The 27302-nt window shown below is 39.8% G+C and overlaps 1 protein-coding gene across 9 annotated transcripts in view; it reads right to left on the bottom strand.

Annotated features, from left to right (window-relative positions):
• LOC133416460 (neurexin-2-beta-like) overlaps positions 1 to 27302 on the bottom strand; it is a 196748-nt gene that overhangs the window by 54276 nt on the left and 115170 nt on the right. For all 9 annotated transcript variants that reach the window (XM_061703372.1, XM_061703379.1, XM_061703375.1 and 6 more), the window contains one exon: positions 25594 to 25713. In XM_061703372.1, coding sequence (XP_061559356.1) covers positions 25594 to 25713 — 120 coding nt within the window. The remainder of the gene's footprint in view (positions 1 to 25593; positions 25714 to 27302) is intronic.

The raw sequence follows: 27302 nt of genomic DNA, 5'->3' as shown, positions 1-27302 counted from the left end.
CCACATGTGACAGTGCTCTGCATTGCTGGCTGCACATGGTGCTGGCATGAATAGACTCCATTTGCTTGTTAAGTTGAGCTGACTAGCCTCAGCGTGTCACTAGGAAAAGAAGAACAGCACCATTGCGCCACTGCTGAGAAACCACTTCTTTCCAGATGACAAAACAAATCATCGGATAATTTCACCAACCACAAGTGCAATCTAGTGTGTTTTGGGAGAAAGCCTTTCAATCTTTTGGTATTGGTTTTTGACATTTTTATTCCTTTCATTGTATGCCCAAAACCTTTAAAAGCAGACTTCAATGAAAGAAAAGGCAGCTGCTGCCACAGAAGAACTTATAATACCAAAAATCTGCATGTTAGGTTAATGGAAGACTACTGTAAATTGTCCATCACTGTGAATGTAAGTATAAATGGTTGTTTGTATATATGGCGACCAGTCCAGGGTGTACCATGCCTCTCGTCCAAAGTCGGGATTTCCTCCAATTCACTTGAGAAAGAGAACAAGCGCAACAGAAAATGGATGGATGGATGGTTGAAGAATCTTTGAGTCCCAAAGAAGAACAAACAACGTTCACTGTAAGCCTACGTTTACTCTTTGTTCCTGGCGGCCACGGCAGACCTGTTTTGCCATTTGTTTACTTTGTTTTCAAGTCTTGCCAAGTTTTCTGCCAGTCTATCACAGGATCTGCGGGGGGTGCTGAGTTTCAGCCTGCGGTTTACCACAGATGCCAGTACGTTCCCTCCCAGCCTGTCACATTCTAACGTGGTCCCTCACGTTTCTCACGTTCTGAAACGTGGACGCAGGGTAGCTTTGGGACACGTTTGTTGTCTTAACAGAGTCAAATGAAGCTCCCCTTCCTGGCCTACTTCCAGAGTCGGCGTCAGCATGGCGGGGTGGGGGATGGGGGACATGTATATTGCCGCTAAACAAAATGTTTGATGATATTAGTTTTCTATCAATAACTAATACACTGATTTATCTTTTGTTCCAAAACGTGCAAAAAAACAAAACAAAACAAAACAAAAAAAAACTGCTCACTTGGGTGGTATCATAGGGAGTGAGAGAGCCTCTCTCTCTTTCTATCCTCTCTCTCTCTCTCTCTCTCTCTCTCTCTCTCTCTCTCTATTGCACACACTCTTACACACGCATTTAACAATAACCATTATAAACAGGTATGCCATAGCAGGCATTGTAGTTACATTAAATGCATGGCTTCGCGTTACAGTTGTAGACGGTGTGTGTTCGATGCCGGGGATTAAAATACCACCTCCAAATTGTGTTACACGCAATTTAGTTGCGTGCACCCCGTTTTACTACAGCTGACTAGGTTTCGAATCTACACCGTGACTGCCTTGGCAAGTGTTTTGACATTTTAAACATCTCCCCAGGCATCCACGGCAATCACGGTCTGTCAGGTTTGCCCATCCCGCCTCCCCATGTTGTTTCATGACCATCCTGTTTCGTCCACGGAAGTCACCTTTAACGTAGTGTAGGCATCACCACAGAAGAACAATATCAACTAAGGGAATTACCGGTAGATAGTCCACCATAGAAGAAGATACCATTTTTAACATTAAGAAACTACAACCTAGACTATAGGGGATCCAAAGTTCACTTTTTAAGATGCTTGATCATAAAAGACAACCTTCACCACAAAGAGAAACATAATCCGCCACAGAAGAAGACAATATATACAACATATATTTAAGAAGCTATAACATCCACAAATAGAAAAGACACAACCTCCACCATGGAGGCACAGCCTCCAGCATTGTGGGTTATAAGAAAACTATTTTCAAACCACACCCATGATTGATGCAGCCTTCGCTCAGTGGTGAGTTGGTGAGTGTGTTTACTACCTACACATGGTTATATCTATCCTTGGGGATTAATCTAGAAGAAGCTTGGTATGAATAAGAGTGATGGCATTGGGCCAGTGCTGGCTTTTGGTTTCAGTTGCAGAATCAACAGACACTGTCTTCAGTGTGCACAGGAAAAGCATCAAGGTGGTTATTTTGGTCAGATGTCCAAACACTCCTTGAATACAAGCTGTAATGATGCACATCAGCATGGCTGAAAAAAGAAAAGAAATTTAAAGCGTGTGTTGAATGTGTCTGAGGGAAGTACCCTAATTAAAGGATGCTATCTTTACTGTTTGTTAACCCAGCTGCCTTTGGAGGATATGGTGTAAAGTCGAGTATCAGTCCTCAATCAACAGCACTCCTCATTCTAGTGTAAGAGAAGAGAAACCAGATTAAACCCGACAGCTATTAAAACAATTCATCATCAGCAATTTTGCATCTTGCATCAGGAGAAAATTTAAACATATAGGCGTATCATACTACAATTCAGGAGGGAAGCTTAACCAATCTTCTTATTATTCATTGAAGACAGCTGAACGGGAGTAAACATTGGAACAAAAAGAAATGAGAGCAAAGAAGAAAATGTGGAGGTGTTCCTTCTTTGGCTTGGCTTTGCTTTGCTGTGTTTTTGTTTTACGGTGACCAGGGAGGGAGCCAGGAACACGGAGAGGGGGTTGACAAATAGAGAGGAGATATGAAGCAGGGAAAGGCGAGTTGGTGTGTGCGAGAGAAAAACGGGAACGCATCACACCGTACATTGTTATATATTATTATAATACAAAGCTTGTTGCCTGAGTGACAAGTCACAATGCACACATATTCCATTTATTGTGGTGACTGTACCATCTATAGTCATTTTGATTTCATTCAAACACATCACTGTGAAGTTCATTGGATTTATTGTACAAAAGCAACAGTGGTGAACTCAGTTCATTTAATGGACTCTGGGTCACTCACTAGAGTGATCTGGTTCACCTGAGTCACTTGAGTGTGTGTTGTTGTTTTTATTTGTCATTTCAGCTCAACGACAGCATGTCTCAGCACTCACACACGTTTCTTTTTTTGCTACATATTAGAATCTTTAAGTGTATTCAACAGTGTGTAATACTGTTTGCCAATTGAACAATTATTTTTCTCTACCCAAACCCTTCGATCCAACCATTTCCTCAAATGACTATCTTAATTAGGGTCGCCTGGAGTCTACCCCAGCTGACTCCGGGCGAGAGGCTGGGTACACCATGGACTGGTAGCCATCTAATTGCAGGGCACATATAGACAAACAACCATTCGCAATTAAAGTCACAGCTATGGACAATTTAGAGTCATCAGTAAACCTAACATACATTTTACTGGGATGAGGAAGGAAGCCAGAATACCGGGGGAAAACCCACGCAACCATGGGGAAAACATACAAACACCACACAGGAAGGCCAGAGCTGAGATTTAAACCCTGAATCAGTAAAGCACACATTTTAATAGACAAACATCCATTCACACTTACATTCCCATCTACATACTATTTAGAGTCTTCAGTTAACATAACATGCATATTTATTGGGATGAGAAAGGGAGCGAGTATCTGGAGAAACCCTACTGAAGTATGGGAAGAACATGTAAACGCCACACAGAAGGGCCTGAGCACAGATTTGACGTGCTAAGCAGTATTTCACCATGCTGCCAATGAATTAACCAGTCTTACACTAATTAATCCTTTTATTTCTTTGGCATTTCTTGGTGACAACATTTCTCAGCCTCAATTAACTCACAATATGTCAAAATTTCCTGGCATATGCATTTTAATGGGAAGAATATCGATTGCATACACTATATTCGTCCTGAAGTACAAACAATCATCTCTGAGGCTAGTATGGCTCACTTTCTTTTTTGCTGGTGGGAATCAGAGCCCTGACACTAAGACTAATACAGTATTTTTACCTACAGTATATTAGCTTTCTTGTTAAATAGTATTTTACTGCTAGAAACAAACACACTCTTTAGTTTTTGCTTGGAATTTGTGCTCATCACTGCTTTGCACATATTTCCGTAAAGGTCCCATGCCAGCAGAATCAATTTAGAACATGACTTTTCACTTTTTGTGCACAGTAGGTTCACTGACAACAATGATGTTTGAATTTTTGTGTTAAGTTGCCGTTGGACATTTTACTGTTTACCATATTTTCACGACCATAAGGCGCACTTAAAAGTCTTAAATTTTCTCCAAAATGGACGGGGCCGCCTTATAATGCCTTATGTGGGCACCGAGTTCCAAAATCTGTAAATGTTGTGGTGCGACTTTAATGAGCGCTCCGCTTGACTGACTGCAAGCATTTCCTGCCGACACGCTGCTTATATAGAGGAAGGCGGTCGTGACCGAGGACAGCATGCGGACGTAAAGGGGGAAGGGTGCGCGTGACAGAGGACGCTAAAGACACACCCCCAGTAGGTATATAGTTCCGGTAGTGCATCGGTGTGACTAAGGACCCCGGAAAATGGCACCTACGAAGAGACACGCTTTACGAAGCACAGTTTAAAGTGCAAGCTATTAGTTACGAGGAGGAACATGGGAATCGAGCAGCCGCGAGAGAATTCAAGATCAACGAATCCATGGTTCGCAAGTGGAGGAAGCAGGAAAACGAGCTTCGCCAAGTCAAGAAGACAAAGCTGAGTTTCCGCGGAAACGAGGCGAGGTGGCCCGAGTTGGAAGACCAACTCGAGCAATGGATTAATGAGCAAAGAACAGCCGGGAGAAGCATCTCTACAGTCACCATTTGACTGAGTGCAATAATGCTTGCAGAAGAAATGAAAATGTAACATTTTCAAGGAGGTCCATCTTGCTGCTTTCGTTTTATGAAACGGCGCCATCTATCCATCCGGGAAAGGACAACCGTGGCGCAGCAATTTACGGCGGATTACAAGGAAAAGATGGCCATCTTCCGCTCCTACTGCAGTAAAAAGATTGCCGACAAACACATCCAGCCCAACCACATCACCAACATGGACGAGGTGCCGCTCACTTTTGCTCACTTTCGACATCCCGGTGAACCACACTGTAGAGAAGAAGGGGACCACCACGGTAGCGATACGCACAACGGGGCACGAGAAGTCGGCTTTTACTGTTGTGCTTGGTTGCCATGGTAATGGTAATAGAGGAAGACGCTGTCTCAAGAAAGGTTTCCAGCCAAAGTCATCGTTAAGGCCAATCAAAAGGACTGGATGGACGAGGAGAAAATGAGAGAGTGGCTGAGTGAGGTGTATGTTTACGTGTAAGTTTGTTGCGCACCCTTTGTTTGTAAAGCAGTAACACTTAAGGTGACCCCGGCCAAAGAATACTACACCAGATATCTGTGCAGCTAAATATAAAATCTTAATATAATATGTAAATGTTTTAGAACTTCACCAAGGAGGTTACCTTTTCACCCTCGCAGGTTCACAAAAGCAGCCACGGAACTTCCATTTGTTCAAAACAACATTTTAAGCAAAGGTTACTCTGCTTTAGAACAGGAAAACAAACACCCTAAAAGAGGAATTCTAGGCTGCAGCAGCACCACCAAGCAAGAATACACGCTATGCTAACACTCGAGTCCTTTTACAGGCCAATGTTTGAGTTGCAGTAATGCATTGTAATCCAGTGTTTGGAAGGTTAACACAGCTCAGTTAGAGTTGCCATGGCAATAACGGAGAAACTAGGTTGCCTTGGCAGAGGCTTGCACTTTCATTGTGATGTCTTGTTTTATTTAGCTAAAAACGCAAAGGTTTATGTCTAACACAGAGAATATATAATCTACTGTCATTAATAGGCTGAGGCTAAATGAGGTGATGTTATGGTTTGCCGCAGTGTGCTATAGGCCACCGCTGTGACAACTGCACTAGATGGCTAAATGCTTAAATTCTTCATTGCACATAGTTATAATTTTATCAGCAAAAACAGCGTGAGAGCTTTGAGGATGTCGGGGAAACAGCGCCTAAATGATGTATAAGCGTGTGGCGGTGTGACTTGCGGGAGTTGGGACGAAGATAGACAGACAGACGGACGGGCAGATGCGGGGCTCACAATGTGAGGGCCTCTGTGCGCACACTGTCTGCTCTTTATGATGTAAACTGAATGTAACCTTTCTCCCCTTCCGCACAGCCCCTGCAGCAGCGACCGGGAAGCCCTGGACCCCCTGGGGGTGGGGTGCGAGCGGTTGGCACACACCGCCATTTATCTGAGGTTCAGCTGCTGCGTGTTGTGGGTGTTAAGTAAAACGCGCCATGTTCCCACAGAGAGGGAAGCACAGAGGGAGAAGTCAGAGCAGGGCGGAGGTCGTTCACCTGCTTAGCACTTCTTGTATCGACTCCACCGCACTTATTTAGGAAATTATTCGGCGGATCTTATTTAGGACACAGGAGAACGAAATGAGGCAATTACTGCCTACGGCCACACACTAACACATTTCTTTTAGTTTATTCTGTTATTTCTGAACACCCACGGCTCTCACTGAGCCTCTTGGCGAGGCTTGACCCCACTTGTGCACTGTTAATGTTGACATGACAGTGTGACTGCTGAAAGACACGCTTTCACGCTAAGACCATTGTGTGCTAGTTCTATTTATTGGGTCAATGTGTGAGACATGCTACCACACCAAGGCGATGTCTATGTAATGTCCATTTACGAATATATGAATCAATGACGCTTTATTATGAGAATGCTGAGTGACAACTATTACACTATTATTAATGTCAGCATTAACTTTAAGCATCCTTGGGTCCCTTGAAAGGCATTATACAAATTTAAGCTACTGTTATCATTGTGCAATGAAATATTTATTGTTGCAAAGCTAAGGCAAGTGTTGACACTTATGCTACTGTTTCTGGAAAGTATTATTTTTAGGAATCCTAGGAGACAAGCATTCACACTAATGTTATTGCATGCCAAATTTGTGAAGGCTACTCACTCTTTGACTGGCCATTCGTCACGTATTTTATTTATTTTGTATATTTTCAAGTGCAAGTCACCCTAAAGAATGAAAAATATACGATTAACTTCTGAAGAAAAGAGATTTGTCATAAAGTGCTTGAATGTTCGGCTTGGATCAAGGTAGGGGTACCGTCCCTGCATGTTCCCCAGACCTAATGGATTTTTTAGGTAAATGGAGATATCTCAAAGATAAGGTTTACACCACAAAACTAGTGAAGCAAAGGGGCTGATAGAAGACATTAGAACATGTCTCACAGTTCATTTAGAATTGTTGTTGGAAAATAAGTAAAATATATATTCTGTGAATGCTGAGAGATGGGCATTCAGCATGCAAGGACAGATGTATTGAGGACTCCATCAATCCTCATTGAGAAACAATGCATAGTTACCCAAACCTACTGTAAAATGTGTCCATAGATCAAAACCTACATTATTAATTCTTTAAATTCATAAAAAAAAATTTCAATCACCGAGCACCACAGGCATCTCCCAGTCAGGAGATGAAATTAGTAAAACCATGTTATAAAACTGCTGTTGCTAGCATTTTTTAATTTTTTTTTTTACAAAATATCAGTCGATTAATTTGGGGGATGGAAGCTTCAACTTTTTCGTACAATTTCTGTCCACCGTAGTCCCATGTTGTTACATTCCCATGTGTTTATGAACAATGTCATAATCAAATGTGCACGCAGCACACTGAACAGCAATATTGCATTATTAATATGAGCATTTTGCCTAACCTTTCCAGATGTTTCTGAAAGCTAAACTGTGTTTTATGTATCAAGGAAATGCAGTTACTCATCTCTTTCTATGCTGCCTTTTATTACTAATATACTCAATATATATATTTTTTTACACTATAACACAAGCTTCATTCAGGTGGCCGATGCATTCTTGGCACTTGACACACACTGTAGTCGTTTGCGTGATTTGTTTCTAAATACATTAAATATGATAGCGACCAGTTCTAAATTGCCCATAGTTGTGAACGTGAGTGTGAATGGTTGTTTGTTTCTATGTGCCCTGCGATTGGCTGGCGACCAGTTCCGGGTGTACCCCGCCTCTCGCCCGAAGATAGCTGGGATAGGCTCCAGCATGCCCGCGACCCTAGTGAGGAAAAGCGGAATGGAAGATGAATGAATGAATGAATGTTTGAAGCTAGATGGAGTAAGTGCTGAAAACATGCGCAAATACTGAGAACAATATAATAGTGAATTATTAAGATACAGCTCAAAATTCTTTCTCACCATTTTAGCTGGCTGGATTTTTTTTGGGTGGGACTAAAAACTAGCTCCATGATGAAAGGTGACTGGGGTGTATAGTTTTATAGTATAATTTTTCGTATTTCTATACATTCCTTGACACATATCGATGAAGTCCAAATTGAGATGAGGGGAGATAATGCTGCTGTAGCACCAGAGATTGTTCAACACTTGTAATATAATTTATTCTATTTTAAATACCATTTTTAAACTTGAAGCTAATTTCAATAAAGATAAAAATATTTGTAAAAACATTATTAAATGACATTCATAATCTTGGGCTAAACTACGGAAACCGCATGTTAAGATTAGTCAATATACACATTGGTGTTCTAGATAGGATTCAAACAGGGCATCATCTGGAGGGGAAAAAAATGGTTCTTATCCTATTGAGTTAATCTGTAATGGCAAATGAAAAAAAAAGGAAGATGAAGGCTGAAGTATGAAGAAGATGTCATGGTAACTAAAAACATTGGGGGCACAAAGATAAATGGAGACCACATGCACATCTGGCAGATAAATAGGCAATGGTAACCTACCTGTAAAAACAGTAATTTTTCCATTGTTATTGAGACGAGAGACGTCCGCCTAAAATGTCTGAGAATGTATTTGTTGTTATACACCATATGAAAGCCTGATAGCATCTTTCCTTTGGTGAAAAGTACATGGGATGTACAGATGAGAAAGGAGATGTTTAAGTTCTAAAATGTAACAGCAGGGCAAAAAATAAAATTAAATAAATGGGACTTAAATAAGAGCGCACGGAAGACAGAGTGAGGCTGCTGCTGTTGCTCGAGGAAGAAAAAAAATACTAATGTCATCACTGCTTATTGTTGAATTTCACTGGCATGCCATTGCCTTGTGTTCCAAGCACGAACGGACCACGCTACACAAATGGCTTTAATGGATTTTGAATCAATTATTTACACGCCACATTAATCAAGGCATGACATCCTTAAGTCAGTTATATTTCTAGGAAAAATAATGCAAGAAATATATTATTACAATATACAGTATATAATAACATTAAATATATGTTGAATAATAATAGTGAAAAAGGTCTATTAATTCAAATGAAGGAAAAACATTCCAATATGTAAATATTCAATTACAATCTTCCTGAGATATCTACATGTAATAGCTCTTCTGCGTGCCATTCAAAGCACAATCCTATCATTTCCCCCTCTGCCTTACGAGGGGCTTTCAGACACAACCTCCCTTTAAGATGCAAATGTGCTGCCAGGTAATTACACTGGCTGAGCTCTATCACAAGACACATATTTTCAGCCTGACGATCCTCTCAGGGATGTTGACAGTATAAGTCAAGTTGCTGGCATCGCAGTCAGTTACATTTAGCAACTAGACCATTTCACCCGATGAGTGACTACGATACTCCAATCGCAGGCATGTAAAAAGTAAGTCTTTAATTAGTGTTCTCAATAAGAGTCTGTATCAAGGCTCTGAGATTGGAGAATGTATCTCTTAACTCTTCACAAAATGATAAAACTACTGTATATGCTTTTCCTGTACAAATTAGATCCATGACAGCGTGGATGTTATGTTGAATGAAATTCTCGGACGCCGTGCAGTATACTGCAAAATCAGATACTGTTGTTAGACATAAGAGGAAATAAAGACAAAAAATGTGGCCAAGCGACGACTCATATCTCAAAAAATCTGTAAATCTAGGCACTTGTATCTCAAGGCACCACTGTACATAGACGAAGAGAGTTTTCTTAAACTAGTACCTCATAAACAATTATGTTTCCATATCCTTACTAAACACATGCAAACGTCACAGTGTGAACTTTTGGATTTAATAACTAACCATCCTTTGGGTGCAATAACCTCAACCCACCAATTACAATTATAGATAAGAACTGCACAATAATCAGGAGGAATTTTGGACCATTCTCCTTTACAAAACTGTTCATCAAGATTCTTTGTACGTCTGATGCTGCACCGTTCTCTTGAGGTCATGCCACTGCATCTCAATCAGGTTGAGGTCAAGACTGAGTAGGCCACTCCAGAAGGTGCACATAGTTTATTCTGTTAAAGCCATTCAGTTGTTAATGTACTTTTGTTCTTTGGGTCATTGTCCTGTTGCATCACCTATCTCCATATTTAGCTTTCATTGGCAGACAGATGGTCTTAAGTTGTCCTGCTAAATGTCTTGACAAACTTGGGAATTCATTTTCTGTCAATGATAGCAATGCATCCAGGCTCTGAGGTGGGAAACAGTCCCAAACCCCCATTCCCCATCAAGCATACTTTTTGGATGAGGTTTTGATGGAAGTGTGCTGTTCCTTTTTTATCCACGCAGCCTTCTGTGTTCCTTCCAACAACTCATTTTTGGTACACTCATCTGTCCACAAATTGTTTGCCAGCAGTGCTGTGGAAAATCCAGGTGATCTTTTCCAAACTTCAAATTTCTACCAATTACTTTTTCTTTCTCCATGGTGTCCTCCAATGGAATCTATTATTGTTGAACTTAATTTTTCCATCAGAGATGATGGAAAATTGCCAGAGATTTCTGTGAGTTTCAAACCGACCGACACTTAAGATTTTTCTTCACATCATTGAGGATTCTGCACCGTGCTCTTTTATGATTTTACATATACATACGATAGAGGTATAAATATACTGCAATTGGCTGGCAACCAGTTCAGGGTATATCCAGCTGAGGTAGGCTTCAGCTCACCTGTGACGCTAATCGTGAGAAGCAGTATAAGCTACTACTTGTACGCTCATTACTGTTCTCATTAGCAAAGGTGATGAGTCTGCTACATAAAGGAGGTACAGAAGCTGACAGAGTGGTGCACAGAAAATAATCTGACACTTAACACATACACACAAAAAAAAGAAGAAGCGAGATATACCACTGCACATGAACGGGGAGGAGGTAGAGAGAGTGTCCAGCTTCGAATATTTGGGCACACACATTTCAGAGAACCTCAAATGGAATACAAACACCACAATGCCAGTAAACAAGCCACAAAAACCGCTGTCCTTCCTGAGAACACCCAGGAAAGCAAACCTGTCAAAGAGGCTCTTGGTATCAACTCCGCTGAGACTGTCCAGCATCTGAATTTCGTTGTAGGTCTTGTACAATGACAATAAATAATCTTGAATATTATACAACCCCAATTCCAATGAAGTTGGGGTGTTGTGTTAAACATAAATAAAAACAGAATACAATTATTTGCAGATCATGTTCAACCTATATTTAATTGAATACACTACAAAGACAAGATATTTAATGTTCAAACTGATAGACTTGATTGTTTTTAGCAAATAATCATTAACTTAGAATTTTATGGCTGCAACACGTTCTAAAAAAGCTGGGGCACGGTCATGTTTACCACTGTGTTACAACACCTTTTCTTTAAACAAAATTCAATAAACATTTGGGAACTGAGGACACTAATTGTTAAAAGCTTTGTAGGTGGAATTCTTTCCCATTCTTGCTTGATGTACAGCTTTAGCTGTTCAACAGTCCGGGGTCTCCATTGTCGTATTTTACGCTTCATAACGCGCAGGTCTGCACTGCAGGCAGGCCAGTCTAGTACCCGCACTCTTTTACTACGAAGCCACGCTGTTGTAACACGTGCAAAATGAGGTATGGCATTGTCTTGCTGAAATCAGCAGGGGCCTCCATGAAAAAGTCGTTGCTTAGATGGCAGCATATATTTCTCCAAAACCTGTATGTACCTTTCTGCATTAATGGTGCCGTCACAGATGCGTAAGTTACTCATGCTATTGGCACCAACACAGCCCCATACCATCACAGATGCTGGCTTTTCAACTTTGCGTCCATAACAGTCCGGATGGTTCTTTTCCTCTTTGGCCCGCAGGACACGACGTCCACAATTTCCAAAAACAATTTCAAATATGGACTAGTCGGATCACAGAATACTTTTCCACTTTGCATCAGTCTATCTTAGATGAGCTCGGGCCCAAACAAGCCGGCGGCGTTTCTGGGTGTTGTTGATAAATGGCTTTTGCTTTGCATAGTAGAGTTTCAAGTTGCACTTACGGATGTAGCGCCGAACTGTATTTACTGACATTGGTTTTCTGAAGTGTTCCTGAGCTCATATGTTGATATCCTTTATACATTGATGTCGGTTTTTGATGCAGTGCCGCGTGAGGGATCGAAGGTCACGGGCATTCAATGCTGGTTTTCGGCCTTGCTGCTAACATGCAGTGATTTCTCCAGATTCTCTGAGCCTTTTGATGATATTGTGGACCGTAGATGATGAAATCCCTAAATTCCTTGCAATTGTACGTTGAGGAACATTGTCCTTAAACTGTTCGACTATTTTCTCACGCACTTGTTCACAAAGAGGCTTTGCTTGTGAATGACTGAGCAATTCAGGGAAGCTCCTTTTATACCCAATCATGGCACCCACCTGTTCCCAATTAGCCTGTTCACCTGTGGGATGTTCCAAACAGGTGTTTGATGAGCATTCCTCAACTTTTTCAGCCGTTTCTGCCAACTGTCCCAGCTTTTTTGGAACGTGTTGCAGCCATAAAATTCTAAGTTAATGATTATTTGCTAAAAACAAGAAATATCTTGTCTTTGTAGAGTATTCAATTAAATATAGGTTGAACATGATTTCCAAATCAGTGTTTTTATTTATGTTTAACACATCCCACTTCATTGGAATTGGGGTTGTAGATTATGGATGGATGGATGATGTAAATAAATGAACTTCATAGTATACAGTAATGATAATGGGATGCCGCAGTGTCCAGCAGATTGAAGTCAGTGAGCGTCGTGCAGCATTTAGTCTGAGGCAATGCGACGACTGTGTGAACACGGTGAATGGTAGTGTGAATGTTGATTGTCTTACTTTTTCTTAAAACACTCTATAACGACCGAACTCCCACTCCAGCCGTCCATGTTTGCTGGGTGAGTCATGTAACCGTGTGACTAATCATCAAGTAACCATTCGCATTTCTGAGCGCAACCGTTGCTGTGGCTTGTGTTTATCTTTATCTATTGAACATGCACAGCGCTGTCTGTGTCAGTTTGCATTCTAATGAGCTATCAGTCTATAAGTCTCTGGCGATCTGGGGCACGATGTCCAAAGGTTGAGAGAGGTCATAGAATGATTAGTTAATTCGATTTTAAATAAAGACTTACCAATGATGACAATTTGCGAGCCGTGAATGAAATAATTAGGGATCTTCTTTTCCTGTGATTGGCTGCTCACCAATTCAGAATGTACCATGCCTTTTGACAGCTGCTGGGATATGCTCCAGCTCTAATGACAAGTGTGATAGAAAATGAATAGATGGCTGGATTTTGTCATTAAAAGCTGCCTTCACACAGAATTCCTGACAAAAAAAATGGTGCATCAGAACCATAAGAAATTTATTTGCCTTTGCCTTTTATATAGGGCCCAGCGAAGCAGGGCCTTTCCAGCAATTGTGTGCACTTTCTCACAACTACACATACAGTGCAATCGGATAATTACAGTAGAAGTAACTTTAATGTGGTAAACTTCACTTCCCTCACTCGGCCATGATGCCGTGGCCTTTTATAGAGAGGTGCTGTCCCTCCCTCTTATGGCCCTGGTAGTACACTACCTCCAAAGACGGAATACTTCCTGGGACAACGTGGAAAAACAAGCTGAGAAAAGGATGGCTTTTACAGGCAGTGAAAGAGGCTGTTGTTAATTTTTTTTTCACTGATTGTCTGGCAGATCTACCACGGCATATTTTAGGCACGTGGGTTAAACAAAAAAGTATGGTCTCCAATGAGTTAAAGCCGAGGAATAACAGTATTAACAGCAACGCACAAGGGGCTCTTAAGAGAATGTTACATTTATTTCTGTTACATGAGCTTCTGATGACATAACCTTCTCATCTTTCATTTTCTGACAAAAAGTGAAGACTTTGCTGTTATTTCTGTCGAGCACACATGCCAGTGAATTGGATAATTAGGTTTGAGTAAATTGCTGGGATTTAGCCCTTTTCATTAATCCCTTCTTCTATTATAGAAGCCTCCCACTGCTACTTATCAAACATACAACAGGGCCACGTGAACCAAAATCCAATCCGGTCTACCCAAATTCATATGGACACACTAGAATTACACAGAACCTGTTTTGTAGCACACACATGCAACCTATTCCTTACGGCTTGAAAAAGTGCAACACATCATCATATCAGGCTTTTTAATGTGAGAAGCAAGGACAAGGCAGCAAAAGTAAGCCAAAGAGACATGACTTGCCTCAGGTACTTATTCTCTTTTCACATCTATGCAAATGTCAGAACTTCTACTCTTAGGCCTAAAAGCCTGAGAAGCTGAAAAAGCACTGTGAGATGATGACCTGTGGTGGATTATGTATTATTGCGGAATGTTTTACTGGAGGACAAGTTAACATGATCTTTATTCTCGCATAACCGTAATTTTCTACCATGGAAATTGAGCTGTGAAATGATGTTTGGGCTCATCTCTCACTCAGAATGAGAACTGACTTGAGAAAAGAAATACTGACAAAGCTAGCAACTAAACTCTTGATGATTTATTTATATATAATAAACACATGGATGAATTAAAATCAATAAATGACAAGGAATGTTGGTCTAAAATTTAAACAGGTTGTGTTGATAACCAACATTTAGACCTATCACAAAAACAAAATAATCACTCAAATCAGACGGATGATTGCTCAGACAGCTCTCTTATACAGTATAAGCCTTTCGGAAAAACTGAGGATTGTTACTGGTACAGTCTTTTATCTCAAATCATTCCAAATGAGTGGGGCTCTTGCTTTCATACAGGACCGTTATACCTGACAAAATTGGGTCCAGCAGTCTTGTCACAGGGAACATCGAACTACTGATTTGATCTTTCAAATTGACTACCTCGTACATGCTGGCTTTGAAAAAAAAAAGGACTCTTGGTTTTTAGTTTTGAAGAAATTTGTGTCTTGAAGAAATTGTGTCCAATAGAGTGTTCACGTTGAGCTTAAATATGGGGTCAGAAGAAAATTGGTTCAGTAGTGTACTGTGAGGGAACACTGGGCTACTGAGTTCAGATTTGACGACTTTGAGTTCTTGTCTACCTCTTAAACTTCGGGGTTGATATACAATACAGTGGTGCCTTGACTTACGGGTTTAATTTGTTCTGTGACCACGCTTGTAACTCAAAACACATAGCAATCATCTTTCCCCAATGAAATTAATGGAAATGCCATTAATCCGTTCCAGCCCCCTTCTAAAACACCATAAAGTGTAATGTGCTTTTTACTAAGAAAAATAGCACTCTACAGTATTATAATTTATAAAAACATACAGGAATAAGTTATTATTATTATTATTATTATAGCATAATTAAAGAGAATATAAAGAATTAAACTGTACTGTATGGACATCATGATTTCATGCTTAAATTTATTGTGGGGTTACTTCTTCTGTGTGTGCCTTGGCCACCAGGGAGCAGTGTCATCTATTAACAAATAAGGGTTTCACAACTGGGCGGCACGGCGGTCGACTGGTTAGAGCGTCTGCCTCACAGTTCAATCCCTGGCCCCGCCTGTGTGGAGTTTGCATGTTCTCCCCGTGCCTGCGTGGGTTTTCTCCAGGCACTCCGGTTTCCTCCCACATCCCAAAAACATGCATGGTAGGTTGATTGAGGACTCTAAATTGCCCGTAGGTGTGAATGTGAGTGCGAATGGTTGTTTGTTTGTATGTGCCCTACGATTGGCTGGCGACCGGTTTAGGGTGTACCCTGCCTCCTACCCGATGATAGCTGGGATAGGCTCCAGCACTCCCGCGACCCTTGTGAGGATAAGCGGCTCAGAAAATGCATGGATGGATGGGTTTCACAACTGACTCAGTAAGCTGCAGTGGTATTAGTCACTTTTTGCGGAAGATAGATTAATATATTCATGTGATAATTGTTTTAGTCTGTGTAGTGATGGACCGTTTGTGGTCAAATATCAGTTGCTTAAAGGATTATAACACAACAACATCGATGCTAGGTTTGTTAGCCCGTCTGTGGCGTTTTGCATTGTCTCTTAGCATTAAGCAAGGGGAATTTCGTAAGGCAAAAATATGTGTTTCGGTTAAAGACACATCTAATTATTTTTGTTTTATTCTTAGTTTTACAGTACAGCAATAAATAGCTTGAAGCAAATATTTGGCGTCTTTTTTGAATAATTGGTCACTATCTGCCAAACTGCTGCTTGTTGTGAAGTTTGCTACCACCATCTAGCGCTTGTGACTCAAATTTTTACTTGCAACTCAAGACAAAAATTTGTCCGCGTGACGTCTCGTATCTCAGAAAACTTGTAAATTAGGTCACTTGTACATGGAGTTACTCCTGTATCTTAACAAAATTAAGGCTTCTTTCTTTGGCATATAGTATGACAACAAGCTGTGATGAAAATTGGTTAAAAATGAGTTCTGCCAGGTTACTGATGGGAAGATTTTATATTGATACAAACAAAAACAAAGAGCATTATTGAGGAGGAGTTCAGAGAAATTTTAATTTAATCTAAAAAACAAAAACAATTTTGCTGTATCAAGCACTGACAGGAAGCATCTCGGTACTGATTTGATGTTTGCCCTTAACTACCTTGTTTATTTAATTTCAGTGACACAATGGGCTGCATCATAAAACATAAACAAACTACTTTAAAACCAACACGGTGGGTGATGCATGCCACTCTTCTACTTTTCAAATAAGTACTATGGTAAATTTAAATTCAGGTATTCTCTCAGTTTTATTGCCAATGTGTAGTAGTAGAGTTTGAGGATTAAAACCCCTTTGCTCCCATCCTTATGCTTATGTGCCCTCGAGCAAGTGGCGCACGGAAGAGTGCCAGCAAGGATGAATGAGAGGCACGTTGTATTCTCGACAATTGTCAAATAAATGCAGAGCTTTTAATTAACTTTGGAGTTGATTACCGTAACACGTCGCGAGCAAAGCGTCTAATGGGTGGTTGGTTCTTACTTGAGTGAAAAGTAAACAGTGATGACTGAAGTATTGTTAAAGATGACCTTTTACAGAACAAATAAACTAAAAGCAGGAATAGTTGGCAAGTACACATTTTATTTGACTCACTATTAGAGGTATTTCCATGCTCATGTAGAAAATAATACAGAGCAGGAAGCAGCTACAGTGAATATTTCTCATGGGATGTGTAAGTGGTCGATGCTTGGGCATATCTTTATGTGATATCAAGCATGCAGGAATCTAAACTCTGTCAAGTCTTGGATTTGACCCACAGTATTAGCAAAGAATCAGTGGTAAAAAAATAAATTAAAAAAAATCCCCCTTTCTAGGACATGTAAGCGATGGACCATTATATATTTCTACAGACGTACATCTAGGTTTTAAAAGGCTCAATTAAAACAGCAATTTGCATGCTGCACTAGTTGCTGGGACCGTGAAATAACACCGTTGAGAGAGCCAGACTTGCTCGGTCACACACAATATGCTCCTTTTAATAATAATCACTCTTGATCGTTTTAAATGCCTTCTAAGATGCAAAGTGCATATGTTGAGCCTTCACTTTATGTGTCTAAAGGACAACTAAGTGTGTGCACATAATGCTCAACTTGTCAACATACATAGGACCAGGCAATGGTTTCAGGCTAATACACACATTACTTTTCCAAATTTAGATTATGATTCTGCTCGCCTTGGTTGCCATGGTGACAGTAATCAGTCCAATAGGTAAGGGTACCTCCAGATTCAATCAAGCCACAAGAAAAGGAGACTGGTGCATTGATGAAATTTGCATGGTATGATCCCGGCACACACCATTTTTTCTTTTGATTTTGATTCCGATGGGACAGCACCTCCTTGACTTGGATGTGTGATATGTTCTACCTTTTAACATCTTTAAGAACTTTAGGAAACATATTTTTGAGCTTCAGTCTCAAAGCACGAGATTTAGCTTGAAACTCTATCATGGATTATCCTTGTGGCCTGTAGGACCTGCACAGCTTCCTCTCAAATAGAAGTTAAAGCATAAAAATGGGATTTGTTTGAGCACTCCGACAGGAAACATTCCCATGGATAAACTACGCCATTGTAGTTTTGACATAAATGAAAAGAAAGCGAGATAAAAGAGCACAGTAACTGGCATGTGAAATAGGAAAGGAAGACAGCGGCAGTCACGCCGCGCTCATGTAGCTTGGCTTCATGCCTGCAGGCGAGGAGTACAATTTACCGTCTGTCTTTGCCTCCATGGGAATAAAACAATCACAATGAAATGTAGACTTCTAAATGAGCAGCAAAGGTAGGCTCTATTGTTCAGGTGGTGGATCGTTGTGAGTTACATTAAAACCATCTCAGGTGTAATTTCCCATCTGGACTGAAGAAGATGGATTCCCATGGTTGCATGTGGTGAGAGGAGACAAAATATTGACTGATTTACAGTCATTGGAGAGTCCATTATACATACCCTGCACAGTCTAATGACATCCAACAAAAAAGCTGTATGAAAAAATGTGCCAAGACGGGAGGCCTTCAATGCACTGATACTACATGCATATGCCGCATTGTCATTTCAAGACCCTGTAAATTGAAATCATAGATTTGTTTTTCTAAATACATTATACATGTTTGAAGATAATTGATGAAAACATATAAAGACTAAGAAGTACGTAGTACTCCATTGTACAGCTATAGTGTTAAACTATTTGTCATCATTTCAGTTGTCCTGATTTTTTGGGCATTGCTAAAACAGCGCCTAATGATGCACTCGGGCATCCGGCATGAGACGCCCCTCCCCCGCTCTGTAAGAACTTCAGCGTCTTCATTCACAATAGTGGTCGTATTCTAGTTACAATTATTTGACCCATTTCCACCACTACAGTGTGCCAGCAGATGGTGGAGCAACACTATCACAGATACTATCACAATACTCACAAGTGCATATTTGTATTCCTCTGCAAAAGAAAAAAAAAAAACACTAATATTATTGTAGCTTTGTGAATCCCTGAGAGTAGTGGCGACTCTTACTCATTTGGATCTTTATAACTGTATTAAACTGTGTTTTGTGCAGGCACTGCTCGTATGTTGGTGAACTTCTTTCTACATCAGGCACCTTGTAGGGTAGCTAAGGGGTCCTCTGAAAAATGTGCGGCCTTCGGTCATGGCAGACGGCTGTTATTGTTTTCTTTCATCATCGAGACCTGTGTGCATTTGTGATGAAGATATCAGACAGAAATATCCCAGGCCGTACAATGCAGACACAGTGAGTCATTTCCGATTATTGCTGCATTTGCGCATGCATTGTTCGGTGTGTGTATTTGATGTCAGGCATCGTGTTGGGCAGCTAAGGGGTCCTTGGAAAGCTGTTTTGTTTGTTCCCATACATTATCATTGTTGTCATTTATACAGTCAATTATCGTATAATCATTTTCTGCTACAGAAACACAAAATAATGTTTAGTGCGCTTCTTCCAACAGCGCTCTGGCCATTGCTCGGTGTTATTTCAAAAGCCATATTTAAAAATGGTCTTATAACATGTTTTGAAAATTGTTGAAAATTATAGGTGTTGTGCATTTTGGAGTGACAGGAACATTTTATATTCAAAGCATATTTGAACAGCTTTCAACAATAATTACACTTGCTTTTAGTTTGCCCAGCAAAGCAATGACAGTATCATAATGTGGAACACATGGCTTTGTGCTACCGAATAACCACCCGACAGGTTAACAGAAACACTGTTGTCCTACCCGGTAAATAGTTTTTGATGAATAATCATCTTAACTACTGTTGTTTTCATGTTTTTGGTAAAACACTATTATAGCTCCTCTCCGACTGATAGATAGTCATGGTTACAAGTTTTCTGCAAATTTGTCCATTTGTGGTTTACTGCTGAGTAAATGCTGGCGCGATGCAAAACAATACAGTTGTTATTCTTTGGGACTTGCACTGATGTTTTACTGACCTTTGATTAGCAAGACATGCCAATTATAACCAACAAGATGGAGAGGCTCTTTTGGATAGAAAAAAGTGCTGACTCAAATCGTACTTAAAAGACTTGAGTGCACTCAATTGTGCATCCCTTTTGCATAGGGTATACTAGTATTACTGCATCATTTTTATTTTCAACAACACTTGGCGGGAAGGAATTTTGACTTACTTTGTCCAAGTTGCTACCTATTGGCGATTGCATTCCAACATACCACCTAAATGAGTATGAAGCTTAACCAAATGCCTAATTTTGCTTCAACACAATCAAGTGGGCCTTTTTCGGAAACATTTCTCCAGGAAATAGAGTTGAAAATCGAGATTTTTGAGTTGCGGCTGAGATAAAGTCAATACTATGTCCGCCATTGGCAAAAACGGCTCCAAAATGTGGTATTTAAAAGTCAAATTAACCGGCCCATGTTGCAAGTCTTTGAAATTGCCAAGACAGTATGTGGTTGATATCCTTCAAGCCAGCCAATCCAATATTCATGTAAATACATTCATGTTTATAGGACCTGCTGGGGCGAGTGCTCTGATGGTTTCGCCTTAGGCATCCATTTAAAATTCCAGCTTCGATGGTGCGTGTGTGTGTGTCTGTCTGTGTGTGCGTGTGTGCCAGAGTTGCGGCAATTACAGATAATCAAATGTTGGGTTTTAAATAACATTAAACGCTATGTCCTTTGAACTTCCGATTGGGTCGGAAACGAGTGCTGACCAACATATAATCCCTCTCAGTCGGAATCAAAGAGGATATAAATCAACAGATTCTTTTATTTATTGCTTAGAGTATACTCAACCAGCATCATGCCGCTTTGTGTATAGTATGTGGGAATCAATACAAAGTGTGACATAAGAACCAAAATATGTTTTACAGTCTGCAAGATTTTAGAGTTCCTCATCAACGTTGCATCAGTACCAGGCTGTCACACAGAGTGAAGAGAGCTGAGCTATAGAGAGCAGCTGCACAATAGAATTCTAAATCCAAGAATCAGCACGATGTGCTCTGTCCACAGCCCTCCTGCTCGGAGCAGGTCACAAGCAGAGGGAAGGTGCTGAGTTCACAAACATGGACGCCAGTTAATTGAAAATGAATAGAAGCTGCGTGAGGTAAAAATACATCAAAGGGGTGCTTTCTCGATTAGCCCTAACTCATTACAGAGCAGTATGAAGATCCAAGAGTCCTTATGATAGATTTTTTCCAACACAACACAAAACGAGGCTGTATCCTTCTTTTTAGGTCTTTTAAAACACAGTCATCCTCCACTATATTGAGGTTTATCGTTTGTGGAACTGGAAGAAATGCAGCATGTAAATGAAGAGCAAGAATAAGAATAGTTCCCACAGAGGAGAGGTAATATATGCCTGTGAATGCTCTGTTTGTATTGGTTACTGCTTCGTGTGGGTTCAAGTAGCAGTTGTTTGAAGGTTTCTGATTACCGTTTGTAATTACTATGCTATTGTACTGTATATTAGCTCATCTTATGGCATTTTACCTTGTAAGTTAGCATTAAGATAGCAGATTTTCATTAAAGGAAAATCCTGCATTTGCTTTGGTCTAACATTTTGGTGTTAAAATATATAATGTTTAACTCTCTTTTGTCAGTTCTACAGTCAGCTTCAAATGGGAGTAACAAATAAGCAGCTTGAAGCAAGCACGCTGTGTCTCTTATTTGGAGAACTGTGAGAGCGAGAAAGCTTTTTCTTTTGGTTACCTCGAAGTGATGTTATACCATAGTCTCCCATTTCTTGACAGCGAGACAGCAACAACAGGGGCGAATGAATAATTTAAAACGTGTTCTTTAATTAGTTTAATGTGTTTAAATCATGTGGGAAGGGGTAAAACTATGGGGAAAACATTTTTTTTTTGGTTTCTCTATAACACAGGTGGGCATGGAATTTATACCCTGCCATAAAAGGGGGGTTTACTGTATCCTACTAAAATGTCTCAAAGATGGTCTACTCTCTGCAGAAGAATGTCAAATATCTTTCTCGCCATCTGTTTGGTGTAATACATTGCTATCCACTACAGAGTTCCAAAGACATTCCTAGGCTGACACAATGGCACCATGTCAGAAACACAGTTGTTCTGAAGTCCAGTTTGCCAGGGGGCAAAGGTTTCTACTCACAGTGTTGTTGTTTTTTTAATGGCTTTAGACATTTGTCAATTTTCATAAATAATGAAATCTCAAAATTAAAATTGAATGCGCTGGACTGTGACTAATTTGTTCATATTTTGACACAAAGGAACACATCAATCATGATACTTTATGCTCTTTTTGACATGCTTAAGCTTAATTTTATTCCCAGTGATTTTGGTTATTATCAAGAAAACCATGGAAAATGGCTACATATCAGCTTTTTAATTAATATCTTTTTATTAGTTATTTTTGCTGCCATCATTACATTTGTCCAAACGTACCTTTAGTTGTATCAAGCGCTAAAAATGAACAAGAAACTGAAGACACTCGGGTGGTCTAATCCGTTTTTCCATGTCGGTAGAAATAATCTGTTCCAAAATCAAATTTTCCCATCTTAAATTTATAGCCATGGCTTTAAACATTTTAACATTCTTGACGGTCATACAAATGTACAAATAAGTTAGCCACTGGGAATATGAAGAAAAAAACAATAAAACATCTGGAACATAATATACTTAACTGCAGAGGTGGGTAGTAACGTGATACATTTACTCCGTTACATTTACTCAAGTAACATTTCCCATAAACTGTACTTGTCAGAGTACTTTAAATGCACCGTACTTTTTACTTTTACTTGAGTATTTATGTGAAGAAGAATCGATACTTTTACTCCGTTCCAATGATCGAAATGCCGTTCACTACTTTTATTTATTCATTCTTGCGTGTGCGCGTCTATTTTTAGACACCATCTGCAACCTCCGCATAGAACGCCAGTTGCGCCAATCAAACGGGATCACTAATGCCATTTGACTCCAATTCACCAATCTGACCACACAAGGCAGTCACTTGACCGCGCACGTAGCCTTCGCGAGCCAATCAAAATGACAAATTTTTCACCAATCAGATGACACAAGCCAGTCACATGACCATGCACGTAGCCTTCGCGAGCCAATCAAACTGACACATTTTTTTGGGGGGGGGGGGGGGGGGGGACAGCCGGGCGTCTGTTTTTATTGTATAGATTCCCAAAAAAACAACAGCTTTATCATGGAGCTCTTAAATTGTGAGTGGCCAAACTTGGATATTTCAGCCCACTTCTAACTTGAGAAAAAACCTTGCGGTAAGCTGCAGATGTTTCTATCGTTGTTTTGGCAGTGAATATGGCAAAATTAGCTCTACCCCTATGGTGTCGCACACGCAGCCACAATCACTAAGTCTGTTCAGCAAACAGATTGTTCATGAAGTCATTTAAGCGAATAAAGCAAATAATGTTTCTGTAGGGCCCAATGCATGTGTTGTTAGGTTTTGGACAGTTAAAAATTTAAATGGTGGGAGGTGTGTGTCGAATTTTTCTTCTAAATGTCTGAATATGGAAAACCTCTCTTGCTTAATGCGGCATTATGCGGGAAAGAAGAATGCAGAGCTTTGTCAGACGCAGTTTGAGGAAGCAGTTGAATAACACACGGATTAAAAAAAAGAGAGATCAGGTTATCGATTTTCAGTGAGGATCAATAGAGTAAAGTGAGCCAAAAACAAACAAAAAAGGCAGAGAGCAAGTTGTTTAAAGGACAAATCAAGTGAAAAGTACTTTATGCCTGGACTTATTTAAGATGAATTTAGTAGGCTTTGGTAGGGAAGAATTCATTTACTAACTGCTACATCATCTTTACTAATATTTTAGAAGACTAATATTTTCCAAAACTAATGCCCCTGGAGCCACTTCGACATTACAGTAAAACAATAAATGTTTATTTATTTATTTTAAAATCTGTTTTGGCTAAATTATGGAGACTATTGTGGGTACAGTTCATTTTTATGGAAATTCAACTAATCCTCACATACAGCTTTTTGTACATTAATTATTGTGTATTTTGTTTATTTTAAAGATGTGTTTTATGTCATGCCTTTTTCTATTTACTTTCTTTGTCCAGACTTGCACCACCCAAATGTGTTCCACCACTGTCTAATCTTTTTTTGTAAATACAAAGCCTGCCTGCCATCTTCCCTATTTTCACTTGCCACATGAGCAATTTATCCAGCAAATTTCCTCCATTCTCTGGCATGCTTCAGCAGCGCTTTTCCTTTTGTGCTTTAAGAATTTTGAGCTTAAACTACTTCAAATGATCACCTTGTGTATTTTGATCTGCTGCATTGGTTTTGCTGGCTTTTACACTGAGCTGTTACATTACCTGCTCTAAAAGCAATCTTGGATAGACTAGTAGAGATAAATAAAATACAGGATCCAATACTGTACCAATGAATGGCTCACCCATCCATTTTTTATACAGCTTATTCGGGATACGGGTAAAATGGAATGTTTCTTTTATTCAAATGTCATGTTTTTTAAATTTGTTTAAAGTACTATTAACAAATAAAGTCTGAAACTGTTTGATGTTTGATGTCTGATAATTGTACACATTTTCCGTCATATTTCTAGTTTATTCAAAAAATAATAGCAGTCTAAATTAGAATAGGTCCAATACTCCTTATCCCAGAAAGAAACAAGCTCCCATTAAGCAAACCCCTTCAAGTCACCTGTCTCTTTTTCAAAACTCAAGTAAAGCGATATTAAATGCCAAAATATGTTTGCACAGAGGGTTACAAACTGTATGATTCTAACTAATGTGATAGTTTTCTTTGAATACAAATACACAATAACAAACAGCCCCCTCAACGATTGGAAGCCCATTTCTCTTCTCTTACACCGAAGGGGCCGCACCAATAAACATTAACATGAATCCTATGGAACAAAGTTTGTTCTGGCATGCAGCATTTGATCCAAAAAGACCTTGTATGAATACTTTGGATTGGCGTCTTAATGTTAGAAATAATATCCTATTCACAGGCCTTGCATGTTTGGGGGGCTCTAGATACAGTATCTGACGTTTTCAATATTGGAGATACATTGTTGAGGAAAATGTCAATTAAACTTGAAATTTTGAATACATCACTTACCAAAGCAGCTTGTCAGGCAATAATTAGCTTTAATTAATTTACTCATGGAATTGGATCCAAATTATATAAATTATTGAAAACATGGGATGAAAATCCAAAATCCAATTAATTAAACAGAACAAGCAAAATGGACACAAGATATGGCTGTTTTATCTCCGTATACTAATCAGTTCACAATTCAAAACAAGACACACCAGTGTGTGTCAGTGTTTGTTCCCAGAACAGCCAAAAAACAAAGACAACACCAGTTTAGCACTAGGCGGCCATGACACCCGCTGTGGGCTTTGTGAGGGGGAACATTTTAGGTAATCTATGCAGACATCTGTGGTGACTCATTGTGAAAGCATTTAAATGTGCTTAAAATAAATATTATTTTTCTCTTTAGTGTCTTGTAATGCCAACCTTTAGTGACAAATCAGATTTTCAGAAGAGGGATATTTCCTCGCCTGAATGAAGCAAAAATCGTACTTACGGTCACTACAGAATGGCCCCCCGTAGGTTGTCATGGTGCAGTCACAGGAGAAGCCCTCCCACAGCTGCAGACACACTCCCTGGTGGTGGCAGGAGTCCTCTGTGCAGGTGGTGCTGGGACCTGCACGGTGATGACATATACACACATTAGATTTTACAAGGCTGTCTCTTCAATTTGTCAAAGCAGCAACATCAACATTATCTCAGCTCTCGTATTGTGCATTATATTGTGATAATAATGCTTTGGCTGGTCAGAATGTGTCTCAAGAGTTACGATGGATGGAAGAGAAATGAAAGTTAAAAAAACAAAGAAATACATTTGAATACAAATAAAGACAAAATATATCTATATTTTTTTTAACTGTATGCTCATGACATTTAAGTATCATCCTCAGATCCTTTAATTACCACACTGAACATTATTGCTGGTTACCTTAAAAATACATGGTTCTGACTTGATTATAATTATATGAAAGTAACTGCTTGCTTGTTTAGCTATAAAAAAAACAAATGCATGGATTTCATGATAGATAATAAGGAATTTAAAGGGGTGTTTGCAAGTTAAGGTTTTTGAAGAAACCCCAATACCCAAAGAAGAACAACCTATCAGAAAATGTGTGACCGACAAGGTGTCAATCATTTTCCACGCACTCTTGGGAACACTGTGGTCACCGCCAAACCGCCACAGTTTTTCGATGACCTGTTAGCTTGGCTTTCAGGAGTTTTTCTGACTGTTTTGTACAAACCCAATTCCAATGAAGTTGGGACGTTCTGTTAAACATAAATAAATACAGAATACAATGATTTGCAAATCATGTTCAACTTATATTTAATTGAATACACTACAAAGACAAGATATTTAATGTTCAAACTGATCAACTTTATTGTTTTTACCAAATAATCACTAACATAGAATTTTATGGCTGCAACACATTCCAAAAAAGCTGGGACAGGTCGCAAAAAAGACTGAGAAACTTGAGGAATGCTCATCAAACACCTGTTTGGAATATCCCACAGGTGAACAGGCTAATTGGGAACAGGTGGGTGCCATGATTGGGTATAAAAGGGGCTTCCCTGAAATGCTCAGTCATTCACAAGCAAAGATGGGGCGAGGTTCACATCTTTGTGAACAAGTGCGTGAGAAAATAGTCGAACAGTTTAAGGACAATGTTCCTCAACGTAGAATTGCAAGGAATTTAGGGATTTCATAATCTACAGTCCATAATATCATCAAAAGGTTCAGAGAATCTGGAGAAATCACTGCATGAAAGCGGCAAGGCCGAAAACCAACATTGAATGCCTGTGACCTTCGATCCCTCAGGCGGCACTGCATCAAAAACTGACATCAATGTGAAAAGGATATCACCACATGGGCTCGGGAACACTTCAGAAAATCAATGTCAATAAATACAGTTCGGCGCTACATCCGTAAGTGCATCTTGAAACTCTACTATGCAAAGCAAAAGCCATTTATCAACAACACCCAGAAACGCCGCCAGCTTGTCTGGACCCGAGCTCATCTAAGATGGACTGATGAAAAGTGGAAAAGTGTTCTGTGGTCCGACGAGTCCACATTTCAAGTTGTTTTTGGAAATTGTGGACATCGTGTCCTGCGGGCCAAAGAGGAAAAGAACCATCCGGACTGTTATGGACGCAAAGTTCAAAAGCCAGCATCTGTGATGGAATGGGACTGTGTCAGTGCCAATGGCA

This window comes from Phycodurus eques, chromosome 17 (assembly GCF_024500275.1).
Source record: "Phycodurus eques isolate BA_2022a chromosome 17, UOR_Pequ_1.1, whole genome shotgun sequence".
NCBI lineage: Eukaryota > Metazoa > Chordata > Actinopteri > Syngnathiformes > Syngnathidae > Phycodurus > Phycodurus eques.
This window is presented reverse-complemented; position numbering and strand designations above follow the sequence as displayed.